This window comes from Strix aluco, chromosome 1 (genome assembly GCF_031877795.1).
Source record: "Strix aluco isolate bStrAlu1 chromosome 1, bStrAlu1.hap1, whole genome shotgun sequence".
NCBI classification, from domain to species: Eukaryota; Metazoa; Chordata; class Aves; order Strigiformes; family Strigidae; genus Strix; species Strix aluco.
In genome coordinates this window covers 84,354,410-84,376,066 of record NC_133931.1, presented here as the reverse complement: position 1 = coordinate 84,376,066, position 21,657 = coordinate 84,354,410, and the positions used below count along the sequence as shown (strand labels likewise).

Genomic DNA, 21,657 nt, shown 5'->3' with positions numbered 1-21,657 from the left:
ATTAAATCACATTTGTACTTAAAGAAGGTAATAATACATCATGTTGTATGAATCTGTTCTGAAATGGGATACGAGGCTTTTAACAGACCAATAGCTTGGTCTTTGTAGGGGTTGAGGGGAGATTACATTGATATGGAAATAAGAGGGTAATACTAAATGTCTAAAAGTTTCTTTCCTCAGTGGAAAATACCATACAGAGTTTCTTTTTGACATCTTGCTCAGCCTCAAGAGACTGCAATTCTTCCTTTACTTTGGCATAACTGTCCTGAACTAAGTAATAGCAATGGAAAATATGTCCTTTCTGCGTGTTTCCAATGTACATCAGTCTTGAAGTATTCTTCCATTATTCTGATGAGAAACTGTACTTAGATGAATACAGAAGAAAGCATGGTTAGGCTTCCAGTATTACTATGGATTTGAAAGAAGCATAAGGGAAAAAAATCTGCAGCCAAAAGACAGCTGATGAGCTTTCTTTCACTGCAGTAATTTTCCATCTGATTTCTAATTTCTTGTTTGGTTCTTAGAATTTTGAATTGGTTCTGTTGGGTTTCAGTAAAACTTAAAAACAAAATTAGTTTCATTGTGTTTCTGTTTACATAACCTGTACTGGCTTTATGATACTCAAAGCCAATATTGGAAGACAGTTCTAATTTTTGTAGATTTAGTTGCATGTTTTGAGACTCCTGATTTACTGATCTTTGATATCTTCAGAGAACTAGACAGTTACCTTAGGGTAACTATTTCTCTGAGGATTAAAAGTTATTTTATTTCTTTCAAGGTACTTTGCTTTAAGTGCTACATCAACTTCCATGCATATTTTCACGTTTTACTACTGTAGTATAAAAGTTACATTTTCCTTTTTGAAGTTGAGAAAATACTGTCACTAGGAACTTGGATGCTTTTATAAAAACAATACTGATCATCTGAACAACAGTACCTGTACTTTCTGTCAGTATGAAATAATTTTGTGAGGTTCCGGTATGATATTAATTGGAATTTATGTAAAGCACAGGGTGTAAAAGTGCACGTTTTGACTGAAAGTTCCTGTCAGTATGATCTAATATTGACTCAGAATCCTCAAAGCCCATTTTGGAGGCTTTCTTTGGAAACCCGTCATAGCCTTGTTATTTTTTACCATGTTGGATCTCTCTGTGGTGTACAGAAGATCAAGAACTTACGTGAAATGAATTACCAATCACTATGTATCTAATGACACCATAGCAGTGATTTTATTTTACTGCCAGACCAAGTCAGTGGTTTGCAGGTAAAGGCCAAAGGAACTGTGCTGAATCATCCAGTTTTTAATAATGTGAATGTTTTCATAGCTTGGAAGAGCCATGCTAATTCTGAAGGTATTTTAATAAAAACAATCTGAAAACACTTTTACGGGAAAGATTGAGAAGAAATTTTAGTTACAATGAGAGTCTTTGAAAGACTGGTTAGTACAGCTGTGAGTGTAATCTAAGGTCAGAAACCTGAAAATTGCTGGTTTTAGTGATGAGTAAGTGGCTTTCTTTTCTTTCCCTATTAGATAGAAAATGGTCGGCTGTGGAACTCTATTGTGAAGACCTCAGAAGAAATATCAATTTTTCCAGTCAGCTTTTCATAATGTGAATATAATTTGAGCTTTCCCAAATGGGCAGCTAAACAATGAACAAGCAGAAAAACCCATTTTGGACTGTATTTCTGAACCAGGCTTCACCTTCTGTCTTGGGAACTTATTAAAGGATTACAGCTGAAAAAGACAAGAGAAAGAAAACCTTGAACAGGAAGCTTATCCTACCATGAGAATTACAAGTACATCTTGTATCTGCCCAGTCCTAGTTTGTCTCTGTTTTGTGCAGAGGTGTTATGGAGCTGCTCACCATGGCTCCATCAAGGTGACCAGAAATCAAACCAAACATGTAGAAGGCGAAACAGAAGTGCATCATCGTCCCAAGCGTGGATGGGTGTGGAATCAGTTCTTTGTTTTAGAAGAACACATGGGACCAGATCCTCAGTATGTAGGAAAGGTAAGGTCGTTGTCTTTTTGGTTTTGATTTTGTTTCTCCCATCCCCTGAAATGTGGCACTGATAGAGGAAAACCAGGTATCTCCTTAGATGGCACCTCCTTTTTTTAGAGGAGGACACCTCTTGGATTGCTACAAACATGCACAGTGAACTTGCCAGTTGTCTATGTATACTTTCTGTGTTTATTACAAACGAAAAGGATAAATAAAAGTAAACAGGATGAAGATCTTAAAATATGATAAAATAGAATTTCTTCTGAGCTCAGTTAAATATAGAGTGAGTGCAGCTGATCCTCTTGTATCAGATTCTAGAACCCCAAATGCATGGGGCTTAAATATGTCCCTGTTAAAGACTATTTCAGAATAAGATCTAGTTCTACTTCAGGGAATATTATACAATCTAGGCTCCATAGGGTATTCATTCCACTCTGAGGATAGGGTGGAAAAGGACTCTTCTACAGGGAAATCCTCTGTGACTTTCTTCATAAAACAAAGCAGAAGGTGTGTTACTTGTTACAGTTCCTCAGAAGCCTGTGAGAACAGGCCCTGCATTTATGTTTTGATATATACAGGGATCTTGAGGCATAAAGCTCATACTGATGCAGTTGTAGGCTGGCCAGCTGAAGTCTGGTTTATCATGTGTAATGTTATCTGTATAACTTGGGTTTTAAATCTGCATTAAAATAACACAAAACTGTATATATAGCTTTATTGCAAGATGTATGACAGATGGAGGTTCTCTCTCCCCGAATACTCTTTCAGCATTATGATAGAATTTTTTATTATGTAATCTAGATGAACCTTAATTTCCTTAATGAAAATGGAGAAAGACATTGAATATGAGGGGTGAAAAAAGTTGATTAATGGGGATGAAGGCATGGAAAAGAAATTATTTCATTTTAGTTTGCCTTCAAGTTGGGAATCCTGAAAATTATATCTTAGAGTATGAAAAATATCCAAGGAAACCAGTAGCTTCTGAAATCACAGATGTCTAGTAGCAAGGGCTTTCAAATTTGAACAGTATCATCTGAACTAAAAATAGCAAGTGGAGCATCTGTACTTAAGATGCTGTTAACACAAAGACCAAAAAAACCTTATTTACTTATGCCAACCTTAGTAAAATACTAACTATTTCAGCACACTGAAAATTGTTGAGATTTGTGCAGAAATGTAAACTGAGGAAGGACCTTTCTAAATGGAGATAGTGGGTTGCATTGAAAGAGAAGCATTTAAAATGGGTAAGGGGATGAGAAGCTATGCTTCCAGACCAATCTTGGGCTGATTAACATTTCTATGAATGATTTTAGAATAGAAGAAACATTTTACAAACTTCTTGCTGATGCAGAGCTCTGCAGGAGAATCAAAACATTGTGTGGAAAGAGCTAGATAGCATGAATAAGATTTGGATATGGAGATACAGAATAAACCTTAGGACCATAATGTGATAAAGCTCTTACAGAACAATAACATGAATTTCTGTTATACACTACTGGTTTGTCAGGTGTAAGTGACAGAGGAAGAGAAAGATCTGGTCACCAGATCAATTATTGCCTCTACTGTCATACCTTAGAGAAGGTAAATAAGATACTAAGCTGCAAAAGCTGAGACCGTCAGAACAGAGATAAAGTGGTATTGAAGCCACTGGAAAAATAATGTTAACCTGTTTACTGCTCTGATTACTTTTGACCAAGAAAAATGAATTTTTATATGAAGCTATACAGAGAAAATTGAATCCTATGGTTGGGGTGGTGGTGGAGAATAAAATATGTTTGTTTAATTACTCCCACAAATAATAGTGGAGAGCATGTATTATTCTATAACTACACATCAGAAGAAAGCACAAGAGAAGTGCCATTTAAGTTGATTCAGCTTTTACTTGAAAAAATAGGTTTTGGTAGCCATGAGTTAATTTAGAATGGCAATAAGAAAATAAATGAGATCTTGAAAGAGCCTTCTGATAGGAAGAATGGAAACAAAATGCTGAAGGGGTTTCAAGCATGCTTGTTTTTATGAAAGCATTTATAGATGTGATTGCATGCAAGAACAGAGGCCTGGATTCAGTGAGCTGAAGGATGGTCCTTTCAATTTTATGTTCCTATGATAGCATTATATATTTTCTTTCATCCTCTGACCACTGTATTAATGCAACAATTACAGAGGTCAATGAATAGGATTTCTTTTAATCCTTCGTGGTCACAATGTGACTACATGCCTTGTATGAGGACATTTCTTCCTCTGTACTTACCAATTTCACTCCCCTTTTCCTCAGAGAATTCCCTGTGGTATTCATCATAATCTACTCTGAGTACTTCACATTAGTAAGCTCATCTTTGCAGAAGCTTTGTGAGACTTAAAAACATCTGTATTCTATTTACCATTTTTTGTGATGGTTCTGGTGACCTGATTTACTGCAAAGATCAATCATATTAGCTCAGGGATATATTTTTCATTCAGAAAAAAGGAAAGTCTGGCTGAGACTGACATAATATTAGTAATTAGCAAAATTTCAGTATTGCTCATTGTGCATGAGTTCCTTTTTATTTTGAAAAACAGATGTTTTACTGATGTTGTGTTTAATTGTACACATCTTATCAAGGTCTCATTCTACATGCCTTTAATTTGAGAAGATGTTTTCATGCAAAGCACCTCAATTTATGAAGGCAGGCTATGTGAACGTGCCCTTTAATTCCAGGCTTCTGTTTGGTGGCAGCACACTATCAATTCTGTCAATTATTAATTCTGTAGACTACTCCGCTTCACTGGTGAGAGTTTTGCCATTTGAGAACTGTCCTTTCACATTTTTCACACCCGATTTGGGAGTAACATCACAGAGGCAGAGTCATTATGTACAATGCTGTTATAATGATTACAGTCATTGTCATGGAAATGCACACTGAGGACAAGAATAGGGTAGGCCTGCAATGAAAATGGTAAGGTTTCTCATTCTTATCGTGAAATGACTGTCAAGAGGATGGATTAATATACGGCCATCATCTGTTATACAGCAAGTGTTAGGACAACAAGTCATCATTACATTTTAATATCAAGCATATCCCCATTCCTCAATCATTTCTTTTCTCTAAAATATGTCATTTGGAGACTGGAAATCTGTAAAAAATTAATCCGTATTAGCCATACTCAGAAGGTTTTTATAGGTCCTGGAAAAATGAGGTTGTGATACAAATGAAAAATGATCCTTTTGTAGGTGTTAAGTATTTTCTGTGGTTTGGGGATTACTGAACCGGTTCCCTCTGCTGCACTTGGGGTAACTCTTCAATGTTTCAGGGTATGTGTTCCTAAATAAACAACTCCAAAAATAGTTTTGTACTAAAAAGGTATTTTTAAAGAATTTTAAACTACAGTCACTTCTTTTTCTAAAATGATGAATTATTCGGGGAGGGTGTCTTGAAAACTTCCCAATGATCAATAGTATCTGATAATGTTCGTTCTGACAGACCACTCATCTGTGGGTGCAAGTATGTGTGTGTGTGTGTGTGTGTGCGTGCAGTGGAGAAACTGGAAATTTGATTAAACTCAGATTGTCTCAGATAAGCAGCTTGAATCCAGATAACTGAGCTTTCATCTATATAAGACTTTTTGTCTTTTGCATCTCTCTGATGAAAACTATTCTAATGAACACATAGCTGGGAGCACTGACAGGGGCAGGGCTAGTGAATGCACTGTGGCCTGGTGAGGAGTTGGGTACAGACTATACCAGCTCAGAGCAATGCAGATTCTCCTGAGGAAATCTGGAAAAACTGGTGCTGTAGGACTGCAAGCTGTAACACTTCTCAGTTGCTATGGCTGATATAGTTTGCATTTCTCTCGCATTTTCTGCATGCTTCGAGTTTATATAATGTCAAGATACGGAAAATAAATAAGAAAAAAATAATTTTAGGAAAGAAGAGAAACAGAGTACATGTTTCAGTCCATAATATTCTTCATTTTGAACCTTCATGCCTCTTTGTCTCCAGAAGATCCGCTCCTTCTGACATTTTTTAAAAGTGAGTTGCACTAGAAGCAGGTCATAACTACATATTCACTGTCCTTTATACTTTGGAGAGAGAAGTAAATGTGCAGTGGTAAAGGGAAGATCAGGGTTGGTTTGAGGCTGAGTGAGTCATCCTATTAGAGGGAATAGCAGAGGAATATAATGAACAAGACTGACACTTGATTTCTCTGTGGACCCTTTGGATCTCTGAAATACTGAACATATACCTCTTAATCCACTTCAGATGCCCTCTGAAGGATACATAGGAATGGCTTTTCAGGCATTCAACTTTGTAGTTTTTTTCAGCTGCATTTTTCTTCACAAATGAGGGGGGTAAGGGGAGTGACACTTACTTAGTTCTTACATTTTTACCTATAATTAAAAAACATTTTCAGAATTGTGTTGATGGGGGAGATAAGGAAGTATGGAACAGTTCTAAATGAATGTGAATACAGGAAAGGGAAGAGGAAAGTACCAGCTTTTACAATGTCCTGAAATGATTGTACTGATATTTGGATTAGGAAAGAAATCCCAGGTGTTACACTGGATTTTCAAGGCAGTAATTCTATTAATTTGTTATTTTACTCTTGAAAACAGAAATACAGCATAAAAGACGTGTCATTCAAAATTCTTTTCCAAAGTAATACAGTGACATGTCATTGCAATGAATTAGTTCTAATACAGAAGAGTGAATCTAATCTTTCCTGATCATATCAAGACAATTTCATATCTCAGATTTAATGACGGTAAGGGGAAAATATGTATACTTCAGAATAAGTCCTAAGGAAGAAACAAAACTGGTTTTACAATTAAAATGTTCGTATTCAATGTTAGAAGTTTACATAAAATAAAGCATATCAGATGTTTCAGCATTTTAAACATAAGCAAACACTTCCAAAATTTATTCTGATAAAAAAGTGTTTTTCTTTTATGATAAAGAAAATAAAAAGGAAAGTGTAGATGTTATAGTCTGAAGATTTTGCACATGGCTTGTTAGTCATTTTCCTGTCTTTGTAAAAAGATGTGCAAGTGGCATAATCAGCATCTAGAATATCGTGCATCTCATTTTCTACCTTTTAGCTTGCTAGTTTCACAAAAAATATACTTAGATAAAATAAATTTCCTCTGTAGCTAGTGAAAAAGTGGTAGCAATAACAACCTCAATAGGCAAGCACAGATTTTTCTGTTCTTTTATGGACTTTGGTTGCTTCTTTAAAGTTTTATACTATATTAGACCTATGTAGAAAATAAAGTAAAAAGAAAAGGGGAGGGATTTTGGCTCTGCAAGCTTCAAAATCACATATTTCATGTGTCTAGGGTGAAAGAGATTAACTTTTCAATTCTTCCAGGGCTCTTGGAAAGGGGGAAGACCAATGTTGAATGAATACACATAATATTTCAGCAAAGATTTTGGCTTCACAATTTTTAATTCAATTTAAGACAGATATCTCCAGCTTCTTCCAAAGAGCCTTTCAGGAAATCCATGAAAGATTGAGATTATAGATGTTTGCACTGAAAAAGTAGAGGTTTGATTTTTTAATAGATCTCTTTCAATTAAAAAAAAATCTTCCCTGTTACAGTTTCTCCATAGGTCACTAATCTCAGATTTTATAGTACTTTCTATTTACTTCGGTGTTTATGGTTTTCTGCTCTCTGGTTACTCAAAATCATCTTCTTCTCTGTTACAGCATTTTCATTGCATTAGGCCACTAACCTCAGACTTTACAGTATTTTTATCTATTTTGATCTTTATGCTTTTCTACTCTCTGATTACTCAGGTCCTAATTCTTGTCACCCTTACTGTTTCTAAATAACATTTTGATTCAGTGCCATTGAAGTTGATGGAAACCCAACACTGATCGTATAGGACAGTGCCTATTTCTTTATTCTCCTATCTGCCTCCCACTTGCTCTGGGAGCAGCCTTACCAAGAAACAGAGGAAATGTGCCCTCTCCATCTTAACTTCTGTCATCAAATCTGAGGTCAGTATTGCACAACATTATATGGTCCTATATCACGTTAGCCATCTCATTTTCTACTGTTTTTTTACAAAAAGCTAATTCGGAATTGTTGCCAACCCAAAAGCTTTTCAAAATACAAGTGCGCACATATGTACTTGATTTTTTTTGAGTTCTGTTGGCTCAGCCTCCTTTGCCGCCTCCATGCTGATAGCAATCCTACCCTTATTCAACAACTGTTATTTGGTTTCTTTTGAGAGATTGAGGGCACATTACTCAAATTCTACAAGTCATAGAATGCTGTGGACCTTTAGGTTTTATTTATTATTTTAAAACTGGAATCTCTAAACATTCAAAGGTTATTTGGGGGAATATCAAACTCAAGGGAAGAGAGTGCTTTCATCAGCCTGATCTGTCTGACTTTCTTCCAGCATGTTCAGCCATATCTGATGTTTCCTGAAGCATAGTACTTGCATTACAGTCCTTTGACAAAAAATGTCTATATACAGACTGACAAGGGCATTTTGACTTGACAGACCAACAAAACAAACAGGAAAGCATGAACACTGAAGTTCAGTCCTAGTCCAAAGACATAGGATAAAGTGTTTACCTGGTTTAACTTCTTTTAAGTCAATGTGGAATTGCACCAGGAAGAAACTTGGTCTTTCCCATCAAAACAGCAATGTTAAATCTAATATGTCAAAGTAATAACTGTTTTTCTGTGAGGAAGCTTTATACAGTCTGTCAGTTCTATATTGCAAAACATCAGTTTGCTATGTGGAGGCTGTTATTTCAATTAATGTTTCAAAATAATTTTGTCAAGGTGATCTAATCTTCCCCGAGATTCTTGTGGACTGAAAAAGTCTGTACAAAACTTGACCCTTTCTTTTGTTATTCTTTACTTCTACCCTTTCATGGTTTTGACACACCAGCAGCTAAGTTCTGTGGCTTTTACATGTTCTTTACACTGAACCACTATAGTCACGAAACCAACATCTTTTAGGTGGAACTGACATGTCTCACTTAAATGTTTCAACAGTATTTTTTTGGGGAAAAAAACCAGCCTTGTTCCTGCCTAAGCTATTTAAATTATTCATTTATTAAATGATACTGTTTAACACTAGGGCAGAAGCTGGGCATTGCTGAAGTTGTCTGTTGTTTTTAGGGTGGCTGCTTCCTTGTATGTTAGTAGTTTTTTTGTTGATGACCAACTGCAAACTATACTTTTGCATAACAAACAAGATTTTTTTTTTGACTAGGTCAGTGAAGACAAGAAAAGCTATGCCAGTGGCAAAATTAATATAACCTGTCTTAGCGGTGGTGAGGAATACGATGTTTACATGTAAAACATCTACACTTTTCTGTTAATTAAATTACTGGAGAGGTTCAAGGGAAAAGAACTGAATCTTATTGATTTCTCATGTTTATGTAAAATGACCTTGCTAATCTTATCTCTAATAATACTGGTTCTTGACACACAGCCTCAGTGATGTTAATTACTGTATTGACATTCTGTAACAACTCAAGAATTTCTACAGATTATCAAGTTCTTTCTTCATATTATGTTTTTGAAATGTCAAAAATTAGGAAATACCTGCAGTGTGCACAGTCTTGTGCATGTCAAAAATCATAGAGGGATACAGGTGTAGGATAGTATGAGTTTAAATTCACCTTATGAAGAAATTAATCCATTACAGCTGTTGTGTATCCTAAAGATTTTTGACAGACCCCTTTTGCTTTTAAAATATCAGTGTTACATGCAGTCAAATGAAGTTGAGTATCTTTGGCTTAGAAGATGAAGTAACTGAGTTTGTGTCCGAAGTGAATACTAGATAGGTATTTTAAGTTGTGCTTCTGTACGATATTTTGATTAATTTGCAATGTAAGGTATCTGGTACTCGTTTGTATTAAAGAATAAATTAATAATGTCTGAAAGGAAGGAGTACCAGGATTACCCAAAACCACAGGTACATGTAGTGTGGTCACTGGCGAACTTCTGTGAATGCTTCTCCTGCTGTTGTTTGGTTTCCCTTGCAAATTTTCTGGTCTTTATTAATACACTGTTTCCTTTAGTCAGGACACTTACAGTGACGTTAGATTATAACAGACTTGAAACAAAGAGCTTCACTCAAGTCAGAATTGAGTATAACTCTTCAGGAGTTATTCTTTATTCGCAGCACTGGGCAGCACTGGGGATCGCTCCACCACAAGTGCCGCACTTACTAACAAAACTCTCTAATACACACAAAAACCATAGATATGCATTAGATTTTTTAGAAAAGCAGTCTTATGCTAATGGGTTCTTAGAATTCATTTACATAGTCTGAGCATGCGTAGTAAAAATAGAGTGAGGGACTTCTCCCCTCCTTAGGGGTCCCCAGAGCCTTTCTCACACTGTCCGTTAGTGAATTTTAGGTCTCTATTGTCCATATATGGTCATAGAGTTACCTCATCCATCCTTCAGCTCCTGTTTGTTCCAAGGGGGTTAGTTTAGACCAGATTTCAGTCACTTATCTTGACACTGGCGTCTTCTTAGGCACTTGTTTTCTTTAGGTTCCTGCTATTAGGGATGTACTCAGGGAGTTTTTTCAGACTGTCCAAGGTCTGTCTTATCTTTACTAGGCAAGGAGTTAAAGGTTTCAGAACATCTTATAAGTGGGTAATGACTACAGAGGGTAGTTAGGAAAAAGTATAAATGAAATTATATACATTACAGTAAAATACAGGAAAAATAAAAGCTAGTAAAATACAAGTGATGTCTAAGGTTAAAACTAAATGTCTTATATTACAGGTCCCTGTACATTAGCAATTTCAAGTATACTTGTAGCAACTTCCCTTCAACTCCTTCATCTAACCTTTTTTTTTTTCCACATTGCTTGTAGGTAGTGATGGTCCCCTGTGACCCTCAAGCTTCTGTCAGTTTTGGCTGGTATTGTCCATGGCCCCAAAAGCCACAGGCACCAGGGGCACTCATGAAGGGGTGTGTGCCCAAACACATGTCTGTATTGATACGCACACAGAGGCTTGATTGAATGGGCATTGCTTCTAATATAGTTCATGTTTCCTTAGATAAATGTAGTTTGGTGTCAAACTCAGAATGAATTCATTGATTCCCCCACTTGAGTGACTGCCAGGAAGTTTCTGGAAGCCAGACATTTTGTTGGTCTATTACTACTTTTCCTGGCTTTCATAATGACCTTCAAAAAACATACCAAGTTGTGGCCCTTTTGTGGAGCTGTTTTTGAAGTGAGGGCAGCTTCTCTTACTGAGGTGTTCCTTCCAGTTTGTGGAAAATAGATGACCAAGGACTTATATTCTATGGACCCTTAAATGGAATTTGACTAAGTATTATAAAAGGTCCTCATCTCCTTACTATGAATCACATTGTGTACAGCAGGAAGGTGGGTGCATCAGGGTGCAGATGCCCAGGTGCTGGTGGAAGCAGTGAGGGCTCTGCCGGGTGGGCCCCTGCGGGGAGCGGCCGGGGCTGCCCCGCGCCGGACACAGCCGGTTCCAGGCGGCTCCAACGGCCCCAGCGCAGGGCACAGCTGAGCCCCTCAGCCCCGGGCGGGCGCCTCGGGGAAAGCCTGGGTAAGGAAGTGCAAAGCGCTGCCCGGCAGCCAGGGCTGAGGGAAACAGGGGGAGAAACAGCCCTGCGAGCCCCGAGGGGAGAGCGGCAGGAGGGCAGGAGGGGCTCCAGGCAGAGCCCCGGCAGAGAGGCCCCTGCGGCCCCGGCAGAGACCCCGCTGGGGCGGGTGTTTCCCTGCAGCCCCTGGAGAGGCCCCGGGCTGGAGCAGGGAGAAGCGTGAGGAGGAAGGAGCGGCAGGGAGGAGCTGGGGGGGACTGACCGCAGCCCCCCATTCCCTTGGAGGGGAGGAGGCAGAGGAGTCAGGGATGAAGGCATGAAGGTGCGCCTGAGGAAAGGGGGGATGGGTGTAGGTGGAAGGTGTTTTATTTTTTGTCTTTCTTTGTATCTCAGCATCCAAATCTGTTTTAACTGTCAATAAGTTAAATTACTTTTCCCCAAGTCGAGTCTGTTTTGCCCATAACGGTAACTGATAAATGGTCTCCCTGTCTTTATCCTGATCCACAAACTCTTTTTCATCTTATTTTCTGCTCGTGTCCTGTTGAGGAGGAGGAGTGAGAGAGCAGCTGGGTGGGCATCTGACAGCCAGCCAAGGTCAGCCCACCATGAAGTTGGTGTGACACAACTTTCCTTCTCTGTAATTTATGCCATACTCTGTGTGCATAGATTCTGTCAATCATTATGTCAAAATTATGTAAAATTCAAAAAATACTCAGTTTCTGTATTTAAAAAACAAACAAAAAAAACACTGCAAAAGTTGAGGTGGGTCAATTACATTTTTAAAATGTGGTAATGAGGAAATAAAGATAATTCTGCATCCTTTTATATTCATCTTGAATTTGGTAACTTCATTTTTGAGGATATTTACTAGCTAATGCTAATAGGTGATGAAGGTGAAGATATGCTGACAAACTCAAGCGTGAATTAGCATGTCAATTACTTCTCAAGTACTTTCTCAACCTTAAGAGAGGTTCTTATTCAAGTTCGGTTGCCTGTAACTTTTCATGTCCACATGCCTTGTCTTTTTAAAGATTCTGGTGCATCATTTGGCTATTCAGTATATTTATCAACTCATTCGAGATGTATTTATAAAAGGAAATGTTAGAAAACTTCTACTTAGCTTCTTTATACAATGACAGGAACACTTCTGTTGAATGGTTGAAATTCTAGATTAAATAATCGTCTTTACTGTGTAACGAATTACAAAGATTTTAAAAACTGCAGGAAGCCGAACATGGTAATTAGGCAAATAGAATGTACATCACCACAGTTAGGTATTTTCTCATGTTTTCCATCTAGAAGGATGTGACAAGTGAAACCATGCAGAACATGCTTTAGCAGGAAGAGATCAAGAGGTGAAGGTGGCTATAAAAGAATAGGGATTTCAGGTCTAGCAATTTATAATTTCATCTCAAAATGGCTGAAAAAAAGGTGAGTATGAGCCTGCAATATTCTTAGGCTTTTAGTAGAGTTTGCAGAGGGTTAGTTTCATGGTGTTGTCTGTACAAAACTAAAGTTAATTGCTCATATTGGTTGATTTTCAGCATTGTATTCTCAGCAGTTGCTCCTTTGCCTTATTAGATACTTTGCCTACATGTCATCTTTCAGTTGTATCAGAATTATGTCTAATGCTCAAATTGTAGTTGTTTGTGTTCTAGAACACATGCACGTTTTTTCATTACAATAAAAATTTGTCAGGCAATAAGAAGTAAAGCAGGAGAACTAAGGTTTAAATTTAAAACTTCTCCATTGTTTCTAATCATGTAAGACTTACATAGTCTATGAAACTAAAATCACAGTGGTGAATTTTCCGATTAATCACCTTTGTAAATATTTCTAAAATACACAGGTTTTTTGTTGTGTTTGGTTTGTTGGGGTTTTTTTGTTTGTTTGGGGTTTTTTTTATTACTTTTAGTGGAAAACACCAGCCTGTAAAAACACGAAAGCACTATTTCGGCTTTTCTTCATACTTTTTTCTGTTTATCAGGTTAGTTCTGGTTGGTTCTTGACAAGCAGTTAGTTTTTATTTAAATAATTACTCCCATAAATTTATCAGCTGCAATTTAACGTATTTTAAATAACAATGAAAAGAACACAAACACCTTTGTTTGGAAAGAAAGCGCAGAAGTGATGTCTTTGTGTTCCTGTGATCTTGGGTCCCTTTGCTAAAGAGTCTGTTCTCTTCAGAATTTAGACGAGGTTTTCTAAAAGTCAGGTTACCTATACAGAGCTGTTCAGGGTAGGAGATAGGACAGTTACAAAGATGTCTCTCTGTAGAAAGGTATTATTAAAGGACTTGGGGAATAAGCTCAGCAGAAGAACTTGTTATAAGTCTCTTACTCAAGAGTAGTGTAGCTGCCCTATATGTTGAACATTTGTATTAAAGCTTTTCCTCTTACAATAGTTTGAAATTTTTCATTAGGTTACAAACAAACAAAAAGCCCAGTCATCAGGGGTAATTGTATTCCTAAATTTACAATTGGGATTTACCTGGGGTTTACTGTATTAATTAATTTGTGTGGCATGGAGTATTGGTACGTCCTTGTCTGTTTTGTTGTCAGGTATGTGTCAGATATCTGCGCATTTAATGCGGTGCCAAAACGTTATCTTCCAGTGAATTAGTATACTTGATACTTAAGGTATCGGTATAAATAATACAGCTTTTCAAAGTCTTGTATAAAAGATATACTAATAATTACAGTTCTGCTGCAGAGATCTTTTCATATCAGTCAAAGGAGATAACTGAGCCATTCTCGTGATAATGTGTTGATAATAGAAGAGATGCTATCCACAAACAAGCCTTCCTTTAAACTAGGAGAGCCTGTTTAGGAAGAGGTTTCTGTGTATGTTTACAAAACAAATAGACATGCTTATAATTAATATAAATACAGTCTATTTTGGAATGCATGGTACATTTTTTAATAATTTTTTTGATATATTTGTATTGCTATATTTATTTTACTACTTAATATTAATTATAAATTTTAATTGTAAAAATCAACAGTATCCCAAAGAGGTATAATTTTGGACCTAGTGAAGTATTATAGCAGCAGTGTTTGCACACCCTTGATATATGAATACTTTCTGTCTGAAAGCCTTGAGTCAAATCATGACAACCTATTTCAATAGATAAAAGAGCATTTATATAGATGTTTCAGATGTAATATTAAAACTACAAGAACATTGTCATTACCTTGCTGATTGGAATAACAAAGTTGCTGATGACATGTTGAGGGTGTTCAGATAGCTTCTAAACACAGGAAACATGCAGCAGTAATGGGGAACTTCACTTACTCTCTGGAAGACAGGATGAATTTTACATTGAGGTTGAACCCTAGCATCAAAAGGGTCTAACCATAATAAATGACTGCTTAATAGATTATATAGCCATCAAATCTCCCAAAGAAGAACTAAAGCTAAACGTGTTTTTAAGTAATGCTTAAAGCAAATGCAAAGCACCTGCCAGAAAGATGTGAAGGACTAAAGGAAGTTGGAATGACTAAATGGCACAGGAGAGAGGGAAAATAAGGAGTTTTTAAAAAAATGTGGTTGTTTCCAAATGAGAGAAATAGAAAACACTGAAAAATCTTGCATGTTAATGGTAAAGCACAATAACCCATCAAAGAAAGTTTGAAGAAAACTTTCAATAGTAAAAAAAAAAAAATAAAATAGAAACATCAGAATGAGAAAGCCTACCAGAGACATGTGCCAAAAGACAGTTAGGGTATAAAAGGTGTAAAGAGAGTAAAACAAGGCAGGAAAGCTAAAATAACTTTTTAAAATCTCGTTACCGTGGGAGACCTTGGGAAGCATGGCACAGTCATTTTATGAGGAATTCATCAAAGGAAGCGTCTCAAACTGAGGAACTCTAGAAGAAGCCATGGGACAAATCAGCAAAGGAACAGTAATTAATCATATGTATCTGGTGCAGTAATCCCAGAAGAAATACCTAACCCAATAACTTTGGTATATTAATATCTAAAACTACTTTGGTATCTGAGGACCAAAGTGCACAGTAATATCAATATCACAAAGAAGCAAACCAAGGAAAAAAAAAAAAAAAAGAAAAAACCTAAAAAGAAACCCCGAAACCTTGTATGTGGGGAAAACCAATACCACTTAACATTTTAAACTATTATGGAAAGCAGGGTGAATAGACAGGTGACAAATTTCATTAATTGTACTAAGCTATGGAGAAGAAAAAATGGGAAAAGACCAACCATAAATGCAGCAGAGGGCTCTTCCAAGACTGACTGAAATTCAATACAAATAAATGTAGAACAGGGCCCATGAGCAGCAGCTGAGTTAAGCAGTTTTAACTGAGTTGACGGTTACTACTCATTAGCAAGACTGCAGGGTTATATGAGATCTAAGATAAACCTCCATTAGCTAAGTGCTTAGAAACAATCCAGTGAACAAATTGAATAATAGAAATTATTAGGAAAGAAAAAAAAAAACCACAACTAAGTATCTTATTGTATGATTCTGCACCTGTGTCTCAAATGCAAAGTATACTTCTCATTTTCTTATCCTTTTCCCCAGTCTTGCAAAACAAACATTTCTGAGAAGGGCTACAAGCCTGATCTAATGTATAGAACAGTTTCTGTATGAGGCGTGATGTATCAGGCAATCAGTCACCATTATTTGAGAAGCTCCACATTTTCAATTAACAACTTCAATTCTGGAATTGCAATGTTTATTTACAGCTGTTGTCTTTCTGAGTACAGGATTTTTTTATGGGAAGGGATTGCTTTACTTTCTTGGAAGTAGTATGAGGAACACCTGAGTAGGAGAGGGCTCTTCTGACTGAAAAGAGATGAAGTGAAACGTGTTGGATAGTGGCCTAGACAGTCATGAGTAGTGTGAGGAATGTGAATCAGAAATGATTTTTCCTTCCTTCCTACAAGCAGTAGGAGTCATCCAAAAAACTAACATGACAGATGAGCAATAAAGAACACAATGCACTTCTTCACACATGAAATTGGTAAAACTGCTTAGAATAGGATGCTTTGATGTTTAATGCCACATCAGTGTTCCTAATTAGTCTCTCAATAATGAATTTAGGTAGTTCAGCAGGTAGAGACCCTGGCACATTGAGATTAAGAGCAAGCCACAGTTTGACAGAAAATCCGTGCATTCAAGAAGACAGAGCTCCGTGTCCATAAATATAAATAGCTGAGCTTTAACTCAAATATATGCTAACAAAAATCACTTTTGCCAATCACACACCTATGTCACAAGCACTTGTTATCGTGCTATTATCGTACTATTCCAAGCTTGACTATGTCAGAGACTATTACTAATGAACTCTGCATTTCCAGTCCATCCCCCTTTATTAGATAACTGTTCCTTTACATGTCTGTAATAGCATGAGCAAATCTTGTTTTACATTTTATTTGGAGGAAGTATTTTCTCCATTTTTCCTCTATATTGTATGAAATCAGTGACACGTTTCTTTCAGAACTCAAGGAACGCATTCGTTATAGATAGTTTTTCATACTTAAAGCAAACTGGCAATTTACAGTGACACATTCAAGGTTTGTTTTTATTTAAATCATTAATCATAAGGATCATGTAAAACTTGGATGTAGATTCCAGGTAAAAGCTGAAATATATGCATGGTAGTACTACTTATAACATTAACTACAGTTTGTGGGGAGAAAACCCCTAAACCAAACCAAAAAAACCCTTCCATCATTCAAGTAACTAGTGATACCCAGTGGCTCCAATTTAGTACACTGTTTAGAATTTAATCATGTTGTTGGCTTGTTTGATTTGTTTGTTTCCAGTTCTGACTTCAGGGAGCAGGTTTTTGGTACTTCCAGAAAATCAGATCCCACTGAGAAGCCTTCATGTAGGAACCCTAAATCAGAGGTACCAAGAGTTGTCTTCCTCCTATATCTTAATTTTAAAAAGCATTGCTAGATGTGAAGATTGTGTAATTGCTATTAGTTGTGGTCACTTTCTTATTAATACAACTATTAACCTTTAACTTGTACTAGACTGTCTTTCATCTATTATGTATCATTTTCCCCTTGGTGAATCCACTGCAGAAAGCAGTAGTTTTTATTAAAGAGACACTTCTGTGTCCCTAAAATACGACAACTTCTCTGACTTCACTATGGATGTTGATGGTTATTACAGTAGTTAATAGTAGCAGAAGAAATGCATATCACCTAATTAGGCAGCATATACAAATGCACCTGACTGGAAGTCAAAAAGTTAATGTTCCTGGTTCTTTCACAGAAGAGATGTACTATGAAGTAGCAATACACAATGCCAGTATTAATACACAGTGACCTTACTATGGCTACTTTTTCTTTGTATGTGCTTAGATGTAGCTTTTGGAGAAAAGACATGATCTTACTCTGTATTTTATATATTATCTGAAAAAATGGGACCAATAAGATCCTACAGTAATATAAGTAATCCTTATCTCTGAAGCTTGTATTTCAGCAGAACTTAAGTATTTCATAAGGCTTGTACTGACCACTTACACAGTAAACAGACATTCTGCTCCATGTCTCAGAAGTATTCTAACCTATAGGATATTAGCATTTATTTGTGTTGATTTTATTTTCTAGTGGAGAACAGTGTTTTATTCTGGCAGCCTTTTGTAGCAAACTGTAATGAAAAAAATCCCTAGGTGGAAATGTGATACAAATATCAAACTGTACAGCTACCCTAGGGAAAATGTAAAAGTTTCTCTTCTGGCTTGGTAGTTACTAAGTAGTAAGCTACTTCTGTGACTTAAGGTTTCTTCAGAATTTCTAGGACCATTTCTAATCTCTAGAATTGGTATTATTCCCCACCAAAAAACCCTGAAAATTTAAAACTCACTGCTGTTTAGGAGCTGTCTTCATCAATGTAATCCCCTAAGTACATCTGTAGGTGCAATATTGGTTTATTAAACTGGAAACATAAATGACAATACTCTTCCTCCAAGAAATATTGTCTGCAAGGTTTAAACATATCGAATACCAAGTAAGTGCAGAAGAGGAATCTTCTCAGTGTGTCAGTTTACAGACAGGAGAGCAAGAGTGCTCCAGTTTGTCAGCCCTTCCATTTTACCTTGAATAATCATTTGAAATGCTCCTCATTTCTCATGGTATTCCCATCTGCTGAGTTGTTTCCAGTCAATAGTTACTGTGTTTTCTAACACCTGCATCCCTCCCCCATCAGCAGTGCTATTAAGGAAGTGGAGACAGACTTTAAAATCTGTTGAGATTCTGCAGAAATGCTTTCTTCTTGCTCATCAATATTCACCTGGATTCCCTTCACTTTTTGAAGTTTCTAGGACTGCAGTTCCCAGTTTCCAGCAATTCATGACTGTATTTGCTACTTTTAATCTTTCTTTGTGTTGTTGCACCTGTGACTCTAAAAGATCGCCTCGCTCTGACCTCATGTGCATCCTTCAGAGGCTAAAAGATGATTCAGTCTTCATATTACCTCAGCTCTATGTGGCAGCTCGTGAAAGATCACATTAATGTGTGAACAGAATAGTGTATTTATGTGGGCACTAGAAGATAAATGAAAGCTGTTCGGTGCACTTCAAACCTTTCTCATTCTGAAACATACCAAATATGAAGATAATGTATGTTTTGAGACAATATTACATTAATATATTACAACTACATGAACTGTTATTTGGAAACAAGTTGGAAAAAAGGTGAATGATTTTGGTTTGTATTGCCTACATTCTAGGGCCCAAAGATTCTTGAGAGATATTAGTTAATTGACCTTCACAGCATGCTTCTCAAACTTAGTTCTATGAAGAGTTCGACTGAGGCATTGGGAAGTAAACTGGGTTCCTCAAGAGCACGTAACTGGAAGTCTGTTCTTCCCATCCCAACATTCATTTGATAAAAAAGAAAAAAAAAGAAACAAAGAAAAAAAGTAGTTATTTCCCAGGTTTATTCCTCAGCTTTGATTCAGTTGAGTCGCATCTTTCCAGACCTCTTGCTCTAAAATATACCCCCTGAATACACATGGAGAGGCAGTCAGTTTCCCTGGCTGGCTCTTGGCACTACAAAAGGCAAATGCTTTTACGTCAGGCAGATGCAGACTTGTTACTAGCATCTACTCAAATATGGCTGAAGGCATAATCCAAGAACAGAAAACAAGGGAATTAGCAAGCAGTCCTGTACTCTGAAATGTTCATTACTCCACTGAAGCCTATAATTAACAGGTAGTCATGCAGTGTAAAAGAGGGCTCAGCACCTACAATTTCCTCATTTTCTTCTATGTGCAGATACTGTGCAGAGAGAAATCTGTGTCTCTACTGTCTTGATTTAGCAAAACATAAACACTAAAGTGTTGGAGATCTGCAGCTTAGTAGACAGTACATGTAACATCTCATATAGTAATTAATGACCTCTAATATATTAACATATTAAACAGTTATAAGTGGTTATACTGAGTTTCTGAACAACTCTAGTAAACCATGTTAATGTGACAATAATCTGAATTTCACAGACTGGCTTCTCAGCTGATGTAAATGGCAAATCATTGGATTTGTTCTCTAAATTCTCTTTGAAGATCTTGCCACATCTGTAGAGAATCAAGGACAGTTGTACACAACATAATTGTGTGTCGAGGTCTGTGTCCTAGCTGCTCTTTATTTCATGCACCCTCTGAAGAGTTTCTGACAGAAACCAGTTACAAGTTTAGTCTGTGAAGCTCTCCCGGAGGGGAAATAATGAATCAGCTTCATATAGTAAGATGTTTTGGGAAGCACATGTGGTTATAAAATGACATGTGAAGAACATGGTTTCTCTTCTGTTAGTCATTAGAAAACACGTGTGTCAAAAGTGTGTGGGAAATACAGAACACAGGTTACAGTAGCAAGAGGAAGTAGAAGTGTTGAAAGAATTTGCCCAAGTAGTCACTATGCAGTGTCTGTACAGATTAATCTCAGATCAACCAGAGTTCTGACATAAAATTACAGTGAACTTGTTTGGTCACCCTTCAGGATATTTCATCACTTTTTGAAAGCCTTCTGATTTGGGTCAGCTCTTTCAGTTCCATCCCTCTTGCAAGAATATAGATATTTTTAGGCTTTTACATTACTTATATGAGACATGTCTGAATTTTGAAAGAAATTAAAATGCTCACCTATGAGAATAAAATGACTTTGTCTTTGATGGCTATGCAGAACACTTCATGTAATTCCTGGGAAGTTCCCATATCTACAGATCTCTAAGATTTGCTTAGATTTTTTTTTTCTTGTTGCCTTTCAAGTTAAAACAAGACGTTGCAAATCTGAAATGTTAGATGTATTTCTGAAAAATGAAATTAAACTACAGAATCTTTGGGCTTCATCATAATTGGTATTTCTACTTTCTGGGAATTTTGCAGAACCCTGAATGAACTCAGAAAGGTTCCTGAGCATTGCAGCATTGTTTTATGTTTTTTATTAGCATTCAGCTGACTAGCAGAAGCTAAACTTGGAATTTACTTTTGTTTGATAGGTTTTTGTTATGTGGAGGCAGCAGGACCTGGGTGAGGTAACTGGTAAAAGAATCCATGTTATTCATCCACTGGGAGTTTCAAAGAGTGTAAAGGGACAATGGTTCGCCCATTCTCCAGAGCTGGGATGCCCTTCAGAGAACCCACGGAGAAGCTCTGTGGCTAGATTAATCATGAGTGTGAGATGTACAACAAATACAACTTGATTAATTAATTGATTAATTAATTAACCATCATGTTTGTTGATTAGGGGAGATTCCAGTGTCTTGATTTATGGCCTTTAATAGTGAATTTAGTTTCCTGACAAGAAATGAAATTAAGCACATTTGTTTGTATATATTTATGAACCTCCAGATGTGGGAGAAGAAATGATTCCCTGTTCAACTCAGATTTTAACTATATGACTGGAAAATAAAATGTGCATAGTAGGAGGAGAGTTTCTCTTTTCCTACTTAAACTAGTTAGAACTGTGCCACAAGAAGACCAGTGTTATATTTTGTATAAATGTTACTGTTCCTTTTTATTTCCTGTTTTGTCAAAGATGTCAAAAATATTTTTATGGGTCAAATTCTCCCGTATTTTTTTACATTGAATATTATCTTCTGTAGAGCTCCTTTGTTCTGTGTGTTAATGTCTTTAAATTGG

General features: G+C 36.7%; 1 protein-coding gene across 1 annotated transcript in view; it reads left to right on the top strand.

Annotated features, from left to right (window-relative positions):
* CDH18 (cadherin 18) overlaps window positions 1–21,657 on the top strand; it is a 273,081-nt gene that overhangs the window by 82,786 nt on the left and 168,638 nt on the right. Inside the window, exon 3 of the mRNA XM_074826463.1 lies at window positions 1,532–2,012. Within this exon, the coding sequence (XP_074682564.1) occupies window positions 1,785–2,012 (228 nt within the window). The 5' untranslated portion in view covers window positions 1,532–1,784. The remainder of the gene's footprint in view (window positions 1–1,531; window positions 2,013–21,657) is intronic.